Below are 20,706 nucleotides of genomic sequence, written 5' to 3' on the forward strand. Positions count from 1 at the left end.
ATATATATATATATATATATATATATATATATATATATATATATATATATATATATAGTTTATATATGTCATTTTAATTTTCATATTTTAATTATAACAAAATTTAATTTTTGTTCACATTGTCATTTTTAATTATGAACCTACTACGGGACGATATATGCTTATGCATTTACTTTGAAGAGAATAGATGAACAGATGAGACTGCCTAACTTTTCATGTTCAACAACACACCCTGCAGTGACAGCTATTTTAATATATTCTCATTTTTATGACCAATATCGATTCGTAAATCCCAGTCGATCTTTTGGATAGGACAATATTTGACCGAGATACAACTATTAGAAAATCTGGAATCTGAGGGTGCAAAAAAAAAAAAAAAAATCTAAATATTGAGAAAATCACCTTTAAAGTTGTTCAAATAAAGTTCTTAGCAATGCATATTACTAATCAAAAATTAAGTTTTGATATATTTACAGTAGGGAAATTTACAAAATATCATCATGGAACATAATCTTTACCTTAATATCCTAATAATTTTTTGTCATAAAAGGAAAATCTATCATTTTGACCCATACAATGTATTTTTTGGCAATTGCTCCAAATATACCTGTGCTATTTAAAACTGGTTTGTGTTCCAGGGTCACATATATGTTTTCTATACTTTCAGGCCCTAAAAATTCATATATAATAAATGTAAAAAAATTTCACTTTCATCTAAAGTTGCTGTGTAAAGAATAAAGCAGTATAACCTTCAATGTGATGTCAAAAAAGGAACGCTAAAAGTATGAATAGCATGTGGGTGTCGAATGTTGTAAATCTGATACTATAGAAGCAGAGGAAAATTTCCTGTCCAGTAAAATCCTTTCATACCTTTTAAATCAGAGTTCTCTTAAATAACCTCATTCTGAGGTAATCTGCTGTGGATATAACCAACAAAAATATCTGCTTGCACTAGACCCTGGACTGACTGCACAATTCCACTGAGGCTCTACTAAGCAAGCAGGAAACCTTTAAATTAGCAAGTTCAAAAAGGACTCGCTGGACATGGTGAGAGCTCGGAGAAAAGTAATTTCACTGGTAATTAGGGAAGCTGGGAACTCATCTCCTGCAAAACCCTGTTCAATTGAACGTCTCTCTGCTGGCAGAGCCGTGGAGAGCCAAAGGAGAATGTTTTGTTTGATTCTGATGGTGATTGATGGCATTTCACCATAGACCACAGTCAGTGAAGCCTGAAGTAATGTCCCTCCTTTCACTGGCCCACAGAGAAACCACAGAGACAAGACCACATAACACTGACACAAACTGTTTACGGGATAACACAAAAGCACAGTGACAGCTCTAGCAGTCTTTATGCATTCATTTTTTTCCTTACTGCGCATTTCAGCTTCATAGCTGAGGGAGCTCGGCTTGTGGACCCGATACTGCTTCAGGAGCTTTTTGTCCCAGGCACCGCAATTCAGAGGATTCCCAAGTCGTAAAAATTCCCTGGAAAATACATAAACAACATTTTAACATAAATGTAATTAATAAAAATATATAAAAAACTAATAATTGACAATAACATATATTTTTTATGAAAAATAATAATAATAATAATAATAATAATAATAATAATAATAATATTATATATATATATATATATATATATATATAATTATTATATTTAAATAAAAGCCTTTCAAAGCTGTTCTAAAACCAAAACAATATATATATATAAAATTTATTTAAATAAATATGATTAAATGATTATATATATTTTTTCAAAGAATGAATGATTTTTTTTTAGAATGACTGTCGCATGACATTTAAACCATACGAGACAGATTTTGATTTCTCAAATGAGCAAAAGTGAATTGCTGTTTTTTTTTATTATTTTGTAGTGAAGTCAGTCAGCATCCTCCATCACGTTAGACCAGCCATGCGGAAAATTGAAATCGCTAATCCGTTTGACTTACAGACGACCCATGGAGAGCTTTGAATAATATTGAGATGTGTCAAATTTGATCATTTTCCTTTTATGCAAACATGCAGCTGTGATGAGATCAAATCAGTAAGGACTGAATCGTGCAGAAGCCCCAGGAGCAAAACAGATTTGAACTGAGTCATCTGGTCTTTGTATAAACAAAAATCAGTTAAAAAGAGCTCACATGTGGGAGACGAATCAATAAAAGGTTGGGGGCAAAAACATATTCCTCAAGATATTATTCATAAATATTAATCAAAAATATTGCTGAGGCCTAGAGCTGGCCCTATGATCTGTACTGCATCACAGTTTTGTCCTGTAGTGTGAAGAGTGTATTGTATGTTACATTACATTGTATATAACATAATATTTTTGTCATATTTGATTATGTTTGTATATTTTCCTAATTACATAAATAAAATTTTGTGCGCAAACTGGACTCACCTGAGCACCATTGGCTCTAGGGCCTGGGAGGCCAGTCGCTCAAACATTCTCTGCAGAGGTGGGTGGAGTGGGTGATCTTCATCTCCCAAAGCGCAGCTACAGCGCTGAAGCAATCGTGAGTGCAGACCTGCCTCACACAGGATCTGCTGATTTCTTTCCGAATGCACCAGCAGCTGCAGGATGTTAGCAACCGCCAGCTGCAGGTCCAGAGCATGCTGAGGAGCAGAGCGAGGCTAAAGTGAGCCGCAGGTTCAGGTAAACACTAACAATCTAAAATGTAAAATTCACACTGCAGTAGTACGAGTCAAACATAGCATGCTATTTCTGAGGACAAGAAAAGGCCAGTTGACTCTTCGCTGGGATTTTGAGAGATGGGCGTTCTGACCAATAAATAATGCCAAATCTGCCATTTTGTCTGACAAACAAGTCAGACTTTGCGCGGTTGAAACAAGATACCTTCTGATGTTCATTCATGTTTATTTCATGATATAACTAGTAAAGCGGAAAAGATGATCGGCTGACGTTCTGCTTGAACTGAGGTGCTACAGCAATCTTTCACGACATATCAAAGAGCCACAAAATAGTATTTATTGTTTGAATTTCTTAAAGGTGCCATAGAATGGAAAACTGTATTTACCTTGGCGTAGTTGAATAATAACTGTTCTGTACATGGACATGACATACCGTGAGTCTCAAACACCATCGTTTCCTCCTTCTTATATAAATCTGGTGTTTGCAAAAGACCGCTGAAAAATAGGCTAATCCTAAAATAACACAGACTATGACACTATAGTCGCAATCATTAATAGTCACGCCCCCAACATTTGCATAGCCCAATCATCAGAAGTTCTGCAGCTAGACTATTGTGAAAAAAACCAAAACAAAGCAAGGACAATAGCGAAAACGGCAGATCACGGGAATAAATGTTATGTTCCAGGTTGTGCAGGGATGCGTTGGTGTCTGTTTTTAGAAAGGCAAGGAAAACAAATAAGGTGAGCCTTCAGAAGATTTTTTGCCCTTTCCTATGCCATATACCTTCTATGTAGATATCAGAGAACAATTTAAAATATTGTATCAATGCATTCTATAGCACCTTTAAAAAAAATGATAAAAATTAAAAGCTGGGACTTTGTTAAATACCAAAAGTATTCTGTTCTGTCTTGTCTGTCTGCATTGTCAGTGTCCTCTTTGCTCCGCGATGTGCTTTTGACTGCGTGAGAACATGATGTGTGGGATATACCAACAATAACTAAGGGAGCGGGTCTTTGCGAAGGGTCAATTAAATCAAGCTTTTTACAGGCCTGTTTCATTGGAAAGTATACCCCTAAAAGTAATGTTCTGGATTATTACAAATTCATGCCACAGATGCTGTAGATTACACAATTTCAAGAACAAAATTTCAACTTGTCCCAAAGTTTGTAAAAACAAAAAACAACACCACAAATGCACTTAATAATGGAAGTCTATGAGCCAAAATACTGTACTGCCTCACATTCCTCCATTGTAAACATGCAACGCTCCAGTTACTCAATGTACCTCTCCAGGGAACATCTTAAATTGTGGAAATCATTTCTATGGTAATCGTAGCAAACAAAACAAAATGCAGTTGATACAGCTTAAATGGGAACATGTCTTTAGGTTTCAAACAAAATGGCAAAAATATGCATTCATTCTCATAAAATTAATTTTGTCCTCTTTGACGTCTCACTATGGGTGAGAAAAAAAATTATGCTAAGGAAGCAAATCTTCAAATCAAAGACATGTGAGCAAAGTCTTTCATGAATAAACTAAATATTAAATTACATATAACTGCATATTGAGAGACGAGTTATAAAGTCAGAATTGTGAGATAAAAACTTTTTTCTAGCAAATGCGAGTTTATATCTCACAATTCTGACTTTTCTCAGAATTGTGAGATCTTGCGAGATAAAAATCCCACAATTTGACTTTTTTCTTGCAATTGAGAGTTTGTATCTCATAATACTTACAAGTCAGAATTGTGAGATAAAAAGTTGCAATTACCTTTTTTTTTTTTAGATTTTTCTTTTGTTCAGTGGTGGAAACAGGCTTCCATACAAGTTACTGTCACTTTTCATAAATTAAAAGGCATCCTAACTATATAAAATAATTACTTAAACTCACAATTCTTTTTTTTCTTGCAATTGCGAGTTTATATCTTGCAGTTCTGATTTTTTTTCCCTCAGAATTGTGAGATATTCCGAGTCCTAAAGTCAGAATTGCAAGATAAACTTGATAAACATGATTTTTTGATTTCATACTGTGAGATATTGCGAGATAAAAATTCTGACTTTTTTTCTAGCAAATGCGAGTATTTTTTCTTGCACTTGCAAGTTTGTATCTCACAATTGACCTTTTCCCCCCTCATAAATGCGAGTTTGTAAAAAGTTGCAATTACCTTTTTAAAATTTTTGTTCAGTGGTGGAAACGGGCTTCCATACAAGTTACTGTCACTCTTGAGAAATTGAATGCATCCTAACTAAATAAAATAATTAATTTACCTCACAATTCTGACTTTCTTTCTTGCAATTGCAAGTTTACATCTCGCAATTCTTACTTTTTTTTTTTAAGAACTGTGACATATAAACAATTGTGAGTTATAAAGTCAGATTTGCAAGATAAAAACTCGCAATTCTGACTTTTTCCCTTGCAACTGCTAGTTTGTATCTCACAATTCTGCCTTTTTTCCTCATAAATGCAAGTTTGTCAGAATTAAGAAAAAAAGTCACAATTACCCTTTTTAACTTTTTGTTAAAGGAACCGTATGTAGGATTGTGGCCAAAACTGGTACTGCAATCACTTTCAAAATACTGTAGAATGGTGTATCCCCTCCCCATCCTCCCTGACTCCAGGTTGCCAGCTAAGCAGGAACGTAGGCTGCTAATGGCAAGTGACGAGTCCTATACAGTATTTTTTTTTTCTTCTGTTGATTATGTTTATGCTTCACAAGAGATGTTTTGCGAAGTAATTATGTATCACAAAAATTTACTAATGGCGATTAGCCAAATATTTCGTAAAGATGTACTGTAATACCACATTTCAGTCAGAACATAGATTGTTTTCATACCCTGCTAGTGGTGCGATATAAAGCTTTTTATGAACGCATTCAGCACGGGCGACCATGGAAAATCCACTGTTTACGGAAGCAAAGCTAGCCAAACATAGATGAATCTTATCTGTCCAGGAGAAAATTGGCGTCTGTCTTCAAATTCTTCTCCGTTTTCAGCCGTCTCCATCTTTCAAAGGCACCTCCTATACAAATCCTTGTTTTATTTCGGACTTTGTCACGACGTATTTCGGATTCATAACGAGGTCTTTTAGGTTTCGTAACGTTATACATGTTTTATCTGACACTTCGTAGCTGCAGCTGTAACTAGAGCAGAGCTGGCAACCCGGATGACGAAACTCTACTGACTTCGTGATTGGTAGATAGCTGGAGGGTGGAGCCTCAGACCAAAACACAAAATGACAACAATAACATCAGTCGTGGGCTGCAACTGTCACTTTTAAATGACAATATCCTGGCCGGACCACTGTTGTCAGTGATGTAAGTTTTTGAAATGAACATGATTTCTTAATGTCTACTGACATGTCAGGGCCATTTTATGATTAACTGAAATAAATTTCTTACATACGGTTCCTTTAAGTGGTGGAAACAGGCTTCCATATAAGTTAATGTCACTTTTGAGCAATGTAACGCATCCTAACTAAATAAAAAAAATATTTAACTTAAAAAAAACCATTACTGATCCCAAACTCATTCTTTTAGTATCTCTCCTAGCTACATATCAACACTAAGATTTTGCATTAGTCAATCCCATGTGGCCTGATGATTGTGTAGACACCAAACATGGTGTCAGCTCACTAGGTTTTGAGACAGAGCCAATGTCTACAAGCAGCTCATACCTCAGGCTGTGTGTCAGAAGAAACGGAGGGTAGGAGGTCGAGCACTGCCAGCACTGCTCCAGGGTGGATGACTACAGGGTCTGAAGAGTGCTGGGACTGATTCCCCAAGTGCAGCTTTAGGTCCGTTAGGGCTTTACCAGGAGCAGAGTTGGATGAGCTGTGATAGCCATGTCTGTTGAGAAAGAAAAGATCACTTAATGGCTCTTCTCAGTCTCATCACTTAGTGTCAGTGTCTGGAAAGTGTAATTCACTTATACATTTTGCCTTGGCAGTTTTATCCAGATAAAAGCTAATAGGCTGCAAAAGCTTAAAGAGATTTTTTTAAAGAAGGATATTTCTGCCCTTACTCTTAACTACAGCACTGAATATGTTGGTAATTATGAATCAAAACTCCCCACAGAGAGCTCAAAAAGCCAAAGAACTGAAAAAACTGTCAGCACAAGCAGAGAAGGGGAATTTTTTTGCAACTGCAAAGCTTTACAGGTAAGCAAAGTAGCTCAAAATGGCAGATGAAATGGTGCAGAAAAAGATGAAAATAGTCAAAGGAGAAGATGAAGGAGAGGAAAACAGAGGTTGCAAAAGTTGCAGACTGTGATCTGATCAGAGGGAGGAGGAGATGAATAATAGCATCTAAACAGGCTTGATGCAGTAAGCTTCCTACCACATGAAGATTATAATACATTGAAATGTAGAAACTTCTTTGTAGGGAAAAAAAACTTTTGAATGATAGTGTATATACAGTGCCTTGCCTCCCTTCATTTTTTTCACATTTTGTTATGTTGCTGCCTTATGTTAAACTACTTTAAATTACTTTTTCCCCACAACAATCTACACTCCCTACTCTATAATGGCAAAGCGAAAAACAGGTTTTTAACATTTGTGCAAATTTATTAAAAATAAAAAACTGAACAGATCCCGTTGCATAAGTATTCATACCCTTTTCTGCAACACTCAAAATTTAGCTCAGGAGCATTCATATTGCTTCTAGATGTCACTACACTTCGAGTGGAGATAAACTGTGGCAAATTCATTTGAATGAGTATGATTTAGAAATGATTTAGACAGCTGAAAATGCATATTTGTGCAAAAACCAAGTCCTGGGGTCAAGATAACTGCCTGTAGAGCTCCGTGACAGACTTGCGTTAAGGCAATGATCTAGGGAAGAGTTCAGAAAGAAATCTGCTGCATTGAAGGTTCACAGAAGCATGTAGCCTCCATTTTCCATAATGGACAACGATTAGAACAACTAGGACTCTAGAAAATGTCTGCCAGCCCCGATCCAAGCTGACAGAGCTTGAGAGGTGAAAAGGTGAGGCAAAGAATGGCAGATAATTGCCAAATGCAGATGTGCAAAGCTTGTCACATCATACCCAAAAAGACTTGAGGCTGTAAAAGTGCTGAGTTAAGGGTATGAATACTTATGCAATGTACTTATTTCAGTGTTTTATTTTTAATAAATTTGTAAAATTTGCAAATCTGGATGTTTGCTTTGTCATTATTATGGTGTATGGAGTGTAAATTGATGTGGGGAAAAACTAATTTAAAGCAGTTTAACATAATGCTGCAACAAAACAAAATGTGAAAAAAAAATGAAGGGGTATCAATACTTTTGCAAGGCACTGTAGTATATGTACAATATGGATCAACATGATAAATAAGAAACGCATAATAATGGCAGATTAGTACCAAATATAATTACACATGAATAAACTAAGGAAATGTGTGAGACAAAAAATAACAAATAAAGGAAGACAGAATGAAACAGACTGGGGGGGAAAAAAAATCTGATCACTCGACAAGCACAGAACAGAAACAAAAAAAGGAAAAGACACAGGGAGAAAAGGAAGAGGTGGCAGAAAGCAGTACCTCTTCCTGGCGATTGCTGGCGTGCCCCAAGGAGAGGGCAGCGAGGTCTCGTGAGTCAAGCAGGGGGGCACCTGCTCGGCCCGACTACAACGATTCACCCACACATGGACACGCGGAGTCACGACCAAACAATCGACATAAAGACAGACCAGACATTCACACGGCCGTACAAACACAAACAGCAGGTCCGTACCACACACACACCCCGCGTGTGCAGCCAGGCAATGCCAGAGGTTACGAGAGACAAAGAAATGAGAAAGAGCAAGAGAGGGAGGCAGTTAGTTCCTGTTGAATATACAGCTCAGGGCACAGCACATGGAACACTAGAGGATTTACAGATCATGCAGATCTAACACAAACATAAGCCTAAAGCACAGCTACACTCAGATAGCATGTGAAGGCATTTGCATCTCTTCTGAAGGTCATGACTAATGAGAACCAAACATTAAAGGAAACTACACTCTCAGCAGATCAGGGATGTGCATGAAGAGTCAACTGGTCGAGTACTCATTCTGCACCAGCTACTAAGTTGTAACACACTCTCAGTGTTGGAGAGTAACTATGCAACAGAATTTTACAAATACAAAATAAATTTAATTGTTACAGTTACTTAGAAAAAACGTGCAATTAAATTACAGCTACTTATGAGAATGTTAATGACAAATAATGAGATTACTTTCTCACTACATCTCTTATTGTTACAAAAACAATATTTAGAGTTAATACATTTTACATTTTCTATAGCTTGATCATTTTAATTTTTCAATTTTGCATTTTTATTATACAATGGTGTTTTAGTGCCACGTAAAAAAAAATTAAAATCTAAAATTACTAGATTAAAATTGTAATAATTTGAGAGTAATATTTCCAGAGTAAAGTCAAAATATTATGAGAATAAATTTGAAATGTTTCAAGAATAAATTCGAAATGTTTCCAGAATAAAGTCAAAATTATGAGAATAAAGTAGAAATGTTTCAAGAATAAAGATAAATTAACTAGAAAAAAGTGGAAAAGTTTCCAGAATGAAGTCGAAATGTTTAGAGAATAAAGTCGAAAGTGAAAAAAAAATAATAATAATTGTTTGTATTTCGCTATAAAGTCAGATTTTGACAGCTGAGACTTTGAACTTTCCCGGTGCTCTCAATCTGGCCGATTTGCATGCACAATAGGCTAGAATATACTCTCAAAATATTACAACTTTAATCTCATATAAGTAAATTATCGTATCTTGACTTTATTCTCGAAACATTTCGAATTTATTCTTGAAACATTTCAAATTTATTCTCATAATATTTTGACTTTATTCTCATAATTTCAATTTTATTCTCGAAATATTACGACTTTAATTTTTTTTATTAAAAACACCATTGTATTTTGAAACTCTCATTAGTGATATAATGCTGAATTAAAGAAAATCTAAAATTTATGATGTCACATTTTTTTCATTGTTTTTATGTGCAAAGAGTACTCGTACATTAAAGTTACTCAAAATCCCATCCTCACTAAACTCCTCTTAAAAATGTCTCAATAAAAGCAAACTGCTCCCTTAATCAAAAGAGGGATTTAATTTTGTTTTTCCAGCCATCTACTGATATCACATCTAAAACACACTGATCCCTTCTATCCATTAAGAAAAGATAACTTCGAAGATAACTTCCATGTATCCACACCTGTCAAAGGAGTCGGTGGCCATCTTGTACAGGTAGATGAACAGCTTGCTGCAGTGCTTGAGTGTGGGACAAACGTTTTCTGCAGGTATGATCTCATCCTCCAGTAACCGCTGGAATGGTTGGGCATTTGAGGGGAAGACAGTTGCTGGACCAACTTTCTTAGCATCAGAAAAACATCCCAAAAGTCGCACCGCATCGGCCAGCTTCTCGTACTGGATCTCAGTGCGAAAGAAGTGCGAGTTGGCAGGTTCATAACGCATGGCTGCCGTTAGAGTGCAGAATACGGTGTGTAGAAGTTCAAAGACTTTGTTCTGGTTGACCTTCTCCCAGCCGCTGACAGGTGGAGAACAGAGAGAACGCTCCATGGCAACCAACAGCGAGGTCACGTACACAAAGCCGCCCACCTTGCGGAAGACAGTGCGTGTGCGGTGACTCTCGCGGAGCACCGCTAACAAAGCCTAATGAGAAACAACAAAGAATGTTAGATGAATTCAAAATGAAATCATAAGGATGGAAGTTAACTGTGAAACAAGAATGCTCCTCATCTATATTAAAACTCAAAAGTCTGGGTTCACTAACTTTTTTTTTTTCCAGCAAGGACGCATTAAATTGATTAAAAAAGACATACTACAAAGGATTTCAGTTTTGAATAAACTGTTCATTAAGTTTCAAAAAAATCCTTCAGGTCCCACAAACTATTTGTTTTTAGCATTTTCATGTATTTGAACTCTTTCCAACTATGACTATGATTTTGAGATCTATCTTTTTAGACTTAGGACATAACTATTACAGAAGGTTCAAATGCTCACTGATGCTCCAGAAGTAAAAATGACGCATTAAGAGCCAGGGGTGTAAACCTTTGAACAGAATGAAGATGTGTATGTTTTTTTTATTTTGTCTAAATATCTTTTTTTTTCCAATTAGTTCTGCCCTTTAGAAGTTACAAACGATACTTGCATGTTTCCTAGAAGACAAAATGAGTTACATTAACCCTGATCTTCAAAAGTTTTCACCCCTGGCTTATAATTCATCCTTCTGAAGCATCAGTGAGCATTTGAACCTTCTGTAATAGTTGCATATGAGTCCCTCAGTCGTTCTCATTGTGAAAAGATGGACCTCAAAATCACAGTCATTATTGGAAAGGGTTCAAAAACCAAAGAATTTGTGAGACCTGAAGGATTTTTCTGAAGAACAGTGGGCAGTTTAACGGTTTAGGACAAACAAGGGACTCGTAAACAACTATCACTAAACACAGCGGTGGATCATTCAGGTAACAGCAAAGTATTAAGAATGAAAACTTTTGACGGTCAATTTTATAAATTCAACTATTATTTTCTCTTGTGAACTATATGTAAACATTTTTATGTGAAATATCTTATTCAGGTCAGTATTAAATAAAAAATAACATGCATTTTATATGATCCCTCTTATTTTGGTGAAACAAAATTACATTTTGGAGATTCTGCAAGGTATATTATTAACAGTATATTAATTTAATATATTTTTACATTTATAGATGTTATATAGTGTAAATTTTTACATTTACACATGTTATATAGTATATGAGTGCACCAAAATTTTTAACAACTGCAATGTTTTGCTCAGTAGGTTTCCACATATACTTTTTTGTCTCCTCCACAGCTAACTTGGCTGGATGTGCACACTGATTTCTTCACACAGTCAGAAATATGCCTTACCCGCAGAATGTCAGTTTTGAGCTGTAGTTCTGTCGACGGTGCGGAGTGCATAAGGCCGAGCAGAGTACCCATGTCATCATCTCCAGATGGCGACAGCACCAGCTGTTGAATGATCATCAGAGCGTGCTCACGACACTGACGGTACTTCACAATGTTGTGCACACACCGGGCTCCGCCAAACTCCCGGAACAATCCTGAGAGATTCAGATTTTCTCGTTAAAAATTCATGTTGGTGCCATATAAGCTTGGAGACTAGCAATTTCGGATTTCGGATTCAACTTTGTAGCTTGGAAATATTGTTAATGTATTGTTTATGCAAATATTAGACCATAGTGAGATTTAGGAATGACTGATCACCTCAGTGGCAATGCCATATTTGGAATTACTCACTCGTTTTGTGCAACAAAGCCAATCTGATTGGCTAGCGATAAATAAAGCATAAGTGCATCTGTGAAATTCTGAGACTATCAGCAGCCATGATACAGAAGAGAAATGATTACAGAGCTGAAGTTAAGAGCATTTCTCAACCAGAGATCTGACTCAGCACAAAGAGTGAGAATACTGCAGGGCCTGAGAGCATGAAAATGAATTTTGACTCATCCCTGAGTGCTTAAAAACAGGAAAAATGAGAGTACAATAATGCCATTATAATGAAAGCCTAAAGGGGTGTACTGTACATTTTTAAAAAAAGCAATATCAATCTTATATTTCTGTTAATGACCATTTGAAAACTTTATATTAAAGGGATAGTTCACTCAAAATTTTAATTCTGTCAGTAATTACCTACCCTAATGTTCCAAACCTGTAACACCTTTGTTCATCTTCACAACACAAATTAAGATATTTTTAATGAAATAAAAAGGGCTTTCGGACCCTGAATAGAGAGCAATGGAACTACCACTTTCAAGACCCAGAAAGGTAGTAAGGACATCATTAAAATAATCCATGTGACATCAGTGGTTCAACCGTAATTTTATGAAGCAACGAGAATAATTTTTTGTGTGCAAAGAAAACAGAAAAAACGATTTTATTCAACAATTCAGACAACATGCATCCATGTGCATTCCTCTGCTTGTAAACAAGGTGCAGTGCATGCATGTGACAGTTGCATTGTTGTCTATGCAGGGTCAATAAGCTCTCTGATTTCCTCAAAAGTGCCTTAATTTGTGTCCTGAAGATAAAAGGTTGTACGGTTTTGGAATGACATGAGGGTGAGAAATTAATGACAGAATTAAAATTTTTAGGTGAACTCTCTTTAACTTTTAGCAGATCTTGCAGATTCATGATGTAGTTTTTTTCTTCCAACAAAATACTGGTCACACAAATTTTTAACTAATCAAATGCTCAAAATGAGAATGTCCCTCCCTCTAATACCACCAGCAACTGAGTAGGAAGCAAATGATATCTTACAGCAATGATCTTACTAAAGCCTAATTACTATTTAAAGGAAAAAGGGGCATTTCTCTCAATGTCCTGCCAAAAAGGCCAATTTCAAATGGAATTGTTAAAACTGTAGTTCTGACTACATTTTTTTAAGTACAAAAATCCTGTGAAAGAAATTAACTTCTTGTTGCACGTTACTAAAATAATACCAAAAACATCAAGTAAACAATTGTGTATACATTGTAAATCTGCAATGCTTCTGCTTGACAGATTCCATGAGGCCATGGATAAAGGTAGCTAAAGAGGAAGAGACGGTGAGACCAAAACTACTGCGTCAGTCTAATTCCATGCCTACTCGCCATTTCCTCTTTTAAAACCTAGACTTCTGGGCAGCACTCCGACATGTGTGATAGCACTTCGGGTGATCAGAGTTTGTTTCTTAGCTTGTAGTCCTTTCCTAAACTCCTTCCGTTTTTCAAACCTTCCTATTACAAAGTAAAAGGCCAAAAACTTCACTTAAAAAAAAAAGAAAGAAAAGAAACATTTACCTGCATTGGTGTTTGAGCCTTGCAAGAGTACTGTGAGTGTCTCCATGACAAGCCAGGCAAGCTGTTTCTGCTCTTCAGCCACATTGTTCTTGGCATCACCTGACCACAGTTAGGGGGAGCAGTCATTAACATAAGCATTATCATTGTTAATTAAGAAATGTTTTCATTAAAATGCTTAAATAAACCTTACTAATACATATTATACTAGAGATGTAATGGTATTATCAATCAAAACTGTCTCGATATTATCGTGGTTACATGACAATATGACACAATAGGTCTTTTGGGCAAAAAGTGTAGTTTTCAAAATATATTTCAACTTCTTATTCTAACATAAATGGTCTTTTAAATTGTGTTTTGGGCCATTATGCTCAGTATTGACTCAGTATCTGTCAAACAAACTAAAAGCGAAAGCACAATATGGCTTAATCCCTTCATCAAGTCTGTTTTCACTTCGTTTAGACAATCAGCTCGTGATCCGGTGTTTTCTGCGCCTCAAAACGGCACAATTCACAATTAATGCAGTGAACTTGATTATTGCATCTGCAGTGGGTTTAGTGCATGTTTGAGAACACAACAGCCACCAGTTATGCCTTATTTTCACAGCAGATGATTACATCATTTTATTAGATTTGTAGTGAGACATGTTTTTATAAGCCTGCTTTCACTGAAGCTGGAGATTTCCATCAAAATAAAAGCTCTACTGCCGTTTGCGTCAAAATAAAAGCTTGAAAGTGCAGTATGAATTGCTGACAGCTATAGGTTTAAATGGGTAACATTACTGTAGTCCAAATTCAAAATATCTCTTTCAAGTGTAGAAATTAGGAAAGACGTATTGTAATTTCCCTACTGTAATGTAAAGCAAAAATACCTATGAAATATTCATTTTCATTTATTTTACAGTGCAGTTGTTTTACAATATATATGGCTATTACTGTCATTGGAACAACAATATTATGAAATTGTTATTATTATTATTATTATTATATTCTAATTTGTTTGGCTTCCTAAAACACCAGTGTGAATGCAATTTCGACTGAGAAAGTATATCACAAATAAAAAGAGGGTTGAGTCCCCTTTAAAATGCAGATACAAGTCAATTCACTCACTTTTTTCTGACTAAAGTTTTCTTCGTTGAGAACATGGGTTGGAGATCTCAATTTTGAACTCTCAAAGTGCATTAGATAGAATAATTTAACTTTAAAATATACAAAATGTTAATTTTTTCCCAAGTTTTCATTTGTCTTTTCATTAAATATCGCAATAAATATTGTATTGTGAACTTCATATCGAAATATTATAGTATTGTGAGATTTTGATATGGTTACATTCCTACATCATATGGTTCACAAAAGACTTACCCTGCTCGCCATGGGCTTGTGTTGGGTCTTTCAACAGCGCTGCATATTTGTGGAGCAGGTTAACTAGCACTTCCAGCAGTCCAACTTCACGGAAGACATCACTGAAGACAGGGTGGTGGCGCCCGAGTTTGAGAAGAGTGCGAGTGGCTGTGATGCTGCATCCGTAAGAAGTGCTCGACTTTAACAGCACGCTAACGCTAAAAAGCTCTTTGCATGGTACGTAATTAAGTCCGAAAACAACAAACTCCAGTAGCTCGAAGTACTTGGACTGCACCTCTGGTAGCTTCGCTACTCGCTCTGCAAACTGCGACAGCGTGTGCTGCGCCTCCAAGATGAAATAGTTGGCATAGTCTGCAGCGTAGATGTTGGCGATGGCTTCAAGGATCATACGTGCTAATCGACCACTCTTGGCCTTCAAGAAGGCATTCTGAAGCACAGAGAAAGCCTGGATGTTTCTGACCGTGTGTCCTAAAAAAGTAAAGAAACCAAACTCATGAGTAAACCGTTAAAGGTATAGTTCACCCAAAAATGAAAATTCTGTCATTAATTACTCACACTCATGTCGTTCCAAACCAGTAAGACCTTTGTTGATCTTCAGAACACAAATTAAGATATTTTTGATGAAATCTGAGAGCTTTCTGACCCTGCATAGACAGCAACACAACTGACACGTTCAAAGCCCAAAAAGGTAGTAAGGACATTGTGAAAATTGTCCATGTGACATCAGTAGTTTAACCTTAATTTTATTAAGCTACGAGAATATTTTTGGTGCACAAAGAAAACACAAATAACTACTTTATTCAACAATTTCTTCTCTTCCGTGTCAGTATTTGATGCGCATTCACAAGAGTACCATGATTAAAATGGAAGAAACTGTTGAATAAATTTGTTATTTTTGTTTTCAAAAATTCTCATACCTTCATAAAATTAGTTAAACTACTGATGTCACATTGAGTATTTTAACAATGTTCTTCCTATCTTTCTGGGCCCTGAAGTTGTGCTGCTGTCTATGCAGGGTCAGAAAGCGCTTGGATTTAATGAAAAATATCTTAATTTGTGCTCTGAAGATGAACAAAGGTCTTACGTGTTTGTACTCAAATGAAGGTGAGTAATTAATGACAAAATTGACTAAAATTGACAAAATTGATTTATTTAGCACCACAGTATAGCCTCTAGAAACTCCAGTGACCTTTGTTGGACTCTTGCATAGCTAGTAACCCACCACACAACCTCACACATTTTCATTTCCTCTGAATCTGAATGCAGAAGTGTATATTCATTACAACTTCCAAATAATTCTGCTGTAAACAAGAGGTCAGTAACCCATACAGTAAGTCACATAATACTCATAACTGATTAGCAGTGTCAAAGCTGAGACTACAGCTCATTCGAGTCAAAGCCCACAAGAGGGTTACTTTTAATAACAAGACCAAGACCTTTTAAATACAATTAAATAAAGCAGTTAAACACATTTTTGAATAAAATTGTAGTTCATTAATGTTAAAAACAGTACCCAATACCATGAAAATATTGTATGATGGTCTTGGACTTGAAAACCAATACCAAGTCTGTGAAAATATGTGACCCTGGACCACAAAACCAGACATAAGGGTCAATTTAAAATTGAGATTTTACTCTGAAAGTTGAATAAATAAGCTTTCCATTGATGTATAGTTTGAATAAATACAACTATTTGAAAATCTGGAATCTGAGGGTGCAAAAAATAAATAAATAAATAAAATATTGAGAAAAAACTTTAAAGTTGTCCAAATGTTATTAGCAATGCATATTACTAATCAAACATTAAGTTTTGATACATTTACAGTAGGAAATTTACAAAATATCTTCATGGAACATGATCTTTACTTATATTCTAATGATTTTTGGCATAAAAGAAAAATCTGTCATTTTGACCCATTCAATGTATTTTTGGCTATTGCTACAAATATACCCGTACTACTTAAAGGATTAGTTTACTTCTAGGACAAAAAATTTACAGATAATGTACTCACACCCTTGTCATCCAAGATGTTCATGTCCTTCTTTCTTCACTCGTAAAGATATTGTTTTTTGAGGAAAACATTTCAGGATTTCTCTCCATATGATGGATATCTATGGTGCCCCCGAGTTTGAACTTCCAGAATGCAGTTTAAATGCTGCTTCAAAGGGCTCTAAATGATCCCAGCTGAGGAAGAAGGGTCTTATCTAGCAAAACGATCAGTTGTTTTCGAAACTGACAATTTATATACTTTTTAACCTTAAATGCTCGTCTTGTCTCGTCTCTCCGATGCGCATTCGTAGTCTATGTGATTCGGGTCAATACAGTTAGGGTATGTCAAAAAAAATTCCATCTCATTTTCTTCCCCAACTTCAAGTCGGCTGCAGAAGTACCGACCCAGTGTTTACAAAGTGAACATACAAAGATCAAATGCCTTTTACAAGGTTTTTGACATTTCCTAACTGTATTGACCCGAATCACACAGACTATGAATGCTCATCGGAGAGGCGAGACAAGACGGGCATTTAAAGGAACACTCCGCTGGAAATAGGAAATAGGCTCATTCTCCAACTCCCCCCGAGTTAATAAGTTGAGTTTTACCGTTTTGAAATCCATTCAGCCGTTCTCCTGTTCTGGCGATATCACTTTTAGCATAGCTTAGCATAGATCATTGAATCCTATTAGACCAATAGCATCGTGTTCAAAAATGACCAACGAGTTTCGATATTTGTCCTATTTAAAATTTGACTCTTCTGTAGTTATATCGTGTACTAAGACCGGTGGAAATGCAAAGCTTCAATTTTCTAGGCTGATAAGATTAGGAACTACACTTCCATTCCGGCGTAATAGTCAAGGAAGTTTGCTGCCGTAATAAGGCTGAAGCAGGAGCAGTAATACCACGCAGCACATGTGCAAATGCTAAACTAGCTGGGAACTCATTTCTGATAATACTCCGCCTGCTTCGGCCATATTACGGCAGCAAACTTCCTTGACTATTACGCCGGAATGGAAGTGTAGTTCCTAATCTTATCAGCCTAGAAACTCACAGCTTTGCATTTCCGCCGGTCTTAGTACACGATATAACTACAGAAGAGACAAGTTTTAAATAGGACAAATATGGAAACTCGTTGGTCATTTTTGAACGCGATGCTTTGGTCTAATAGGATTCAATGATCTATGCTAGGCTATGCTAAAAGTGATATCGCCAGAACAGGAGAACGGCTGAATGGATTTCAAAACGGTAAAACTCAACTTATTAATTCGGGGGGAGTTGGAGAATGAGCCTATTTCCAAAAAAAGTGGAGTGTTCCTTTAAGGTTAAAAAGTATATAAATTTTCAGTTTGTTTCGAAAACAACTGATCGTTTCGCTAGATAATACCCATCTTCCTCAGCTGGGATCCTTTAGAGCCCTTTGAAGCTGCATTTAAACTGCATTTTGGAAGTTCAAACTTGGGGGCCCCATAGATATCCATCATATGGAGAGAAATCCTGAAATGTTTTCCTCAAAAAACATAATATCTTTACGACTGAAGAAAGACATGAACATCTTGGATGACAAGGGGGTGAGTACATTGTCTGTACATTTTTGTTCTGGAAGTGAACTAATCCTTTAAGACTGGTTTTGTGGTCCAGGGTCACGTACGCTCTTGGACTTTGACTCTAAGATCAAGACCAAGACCATGAAAGTACATTCTTGAAACTTAAATTTTCATGGTCTTGGTCTTGTCTTTGACTCTAGAGTATGTGGTCTTGACACCGATTTAATCTCCTTCTGGTACTACACTGCTGAATAGCCACCAATATTCTTGCTGCATATTTCTTTCCTCAATTTCTGCCGTATCACTGAGCACAAAATTCATTACTGGTGTTTATTTCTACGCGGGTTCTTTCTGAACAGTAATTATGCTCTACAATTAGGCTTCAAGAAAAATATACAGCATGTAAAAATAACTACAAACATTACATGACCACAGTGCAAGGCAAGCCAGTCATTCAACCTTGCAACCTTTAAAAACACATTGTAGTGCATTCAACCTTTATGAACTTCCACTTCAGTGAGCACTATTGCTGGCTGAGTGGAAATGACACCACAAAGTAGGGAATAAACGGTCTCTGTGATTGGCTTGTAGGAAAAGAGGAAGTCTTGATGTGACTGGGTGCATAAACAACGTAATCTGCCGCCATTATTTTAATTACAGCATTTAATGGCTCTTGGCGAGGCATAAGACAAGCCAAACAAATAACCTAACCAGATTACACAGTAGGTGTCTGCCGTTTGCCTCCTTCTGACCAATTAATGCCATTTACAGCCAGTGAACACTAATGTTTTAATTCTCCCTCAGAACCCACAGGCCCTTCTTTTCCTTGTGTGACTAAAAGGGTAATCTAGCTGACGGAGGGAGGCAGCAGCAGACACAGATGAGGAGGTTAATAAATGAAAATGCCAACAGGACGAAAACAGCTAATCTCACTCAGTGGCTTAGACAGCCATTGATTACAGCTTGGTTAATTCATCCTCCAAGCTCTTAAAAAAAAGGTTCATTTTCATAATTTTACAATAAATAAATAAATTGAATCGTTAAAAGAGTAATTTGAATTTCTTTGTTTGGTAGCGAGAGAACAATCCCAGCTGATGCGAATAACTGCAAATATAGAAGCACACTAAATCTCTAAAAGTATTTTAGTAATGCAGGCCACTTAAGCCTCAACATTACAAATTTGCCACATGAACTCGTAAAGATCAATTTCTCTCTGTTTCCTGGCCAAAGTTCAACATAGCCCGGAATTTCACATCACCAACTTTCACACCCAGCTGTGTGGTGACATAAGTTAAGAGTCAAGTGCATGTCAATTTATGGAGGGCTAACCTTTCCCAGAAGGCTGTGGAACCACAAAACCTGGAAGCAGGAAGGGTGCTCCAGTGGTGAGACCAGCTGGCTTCAGCTCACTGACACCATATGTGGTCAGAGCGGTCACCAGGTTCACCAGGTCCTTCAGAGCATCTTTGGATTCATCCTCTTTGGCCTGCTCCAACCTAATATGTTCAGCAAGTATAAGAAACAATATCATTACTCAGTCATCTCAGAATTTAAAAGAATTATACTTATTGCCTTAAATTACTATTTTTGGGGGGTTAAACTATCCTTTTCAGCTAACACTTTCAGTAAACAAGCAAGATAATGAAATACACTACCAGTCAAAAGTTTAAGATTAATGTTTTTAAAGTCTTTTTTGCTCACTATCCAAAGTACAGCAAAAACAGTAAAATTCAGATTTTTTTATACTATTTAAAAAGACAAGTTTTCTATTTGAGTATATTTTAAAACTTAATTTATTCCTGTGATCAAAGTTCAATTTTCAGCATCATTACTCCAGTCTTCAGAAATCATTCTAATATGCTGATTTGCTGTTCAAGAAACATTTTTTTCTTATTGTTATTATCAATATTTAAAACAGTTGAGTATATTTTTCAGGATTCTTTGATAAATAGGAAGATTCAAAGATCAGTATTTATCTGACATGAAAAGCATTTGTAACATCATGCACTATACCATTCAAAACATTTATATTATTTTTTTTTTATTTAGCAAGGATGCTTTAAATTGATCAAAAAGTGGTGATAAAGACATCTATAATGATTTCTATTTTAGACATTTGCTGTACTTTATATTCATCAAAATAATTGAAAAAAAATCTACTCAGCTGTTTTTAACATAATAATAATAAATGTTTTTTGAGCAGCAAATCAGAATATTAGAATGATTTCTGAAGGATCACGTGGCAGGAGTAATGATGCTAAAAAATCGGCTTTGAAATCACAGGAATAAATTACATTTTAAAATATATTCAA

The 20,706-nt window shown here is 36.0% G+C and overlaps 1 protein-coding gene across 1 annotated transcript in view; it reads right to left on the bottom strand.

Annotated features, from left to right (window-relative positions):
• wdfy3 (WD repeat and FYVE domain containing 3) overlaps nucleotides 1-20,706 on the bottom strand; it is an 88,485-nt gene that overhangs the window by 49,604 nt on the left and 18,175 nt on the right. Inside the window, exons 7-15 of the mRNA XM_073839740.1 lie at nucleotides 19,724-19,890; nucleotides 14,857-15,324; nucleotides 13,496-13,594; nucleotides 11,565-11,758; nucleotides 9,868-10,325; nucleotides 8,198-8,281; nucleotides 6,332-6,503; nucleotides 2,408-2,622; nucleotides 1,373-1,485 (exon numbers count right to left, since the gene is read on the bottom strand). Coding sequence (XP_073695841.1) covers nucleotides 1,373-1,485; nucleotides 2,408-2,622; nucleotides 6,332-6,503; nucleotides 8,198-8,281; nucleotides 9,868-10,325; nucleotides 11,565-11,758; nucleotides 13,496-13,594; nucleotides 14,857-15,324; nucleotides 19,724-19,890 — 1,970 coding nt within the window. The remainder of the gene's footprint in view (nucleotides 1-1,372; nucleotides 1,486-2,407; nucleotides 2,623-6,331; nucleotides 6,504-8,197; nucleotides 8,282-9,867; nucleotides 10,326-11,564; nucleotides 11,759-13,495; nucleotides 13,595-14,856; nucleotides 15,325-19,723; nucleotides 19,891-20,706) is intronic.

The sequence above is a fragment of the Garra rufa genome, chromosome 5 (genome assembly GCF_049309525.1).
Source record: "Garra rufa chromosome 5, GarRuf1.0, whole genome shotgun sequence".
In the NCBI taxonomy this organism is placed as follows: Eukaryota; Metazoa; Chordata; class Actinopteri; order Cypriniformes; family Cyprinidae; genus Garra; species Garra rufa.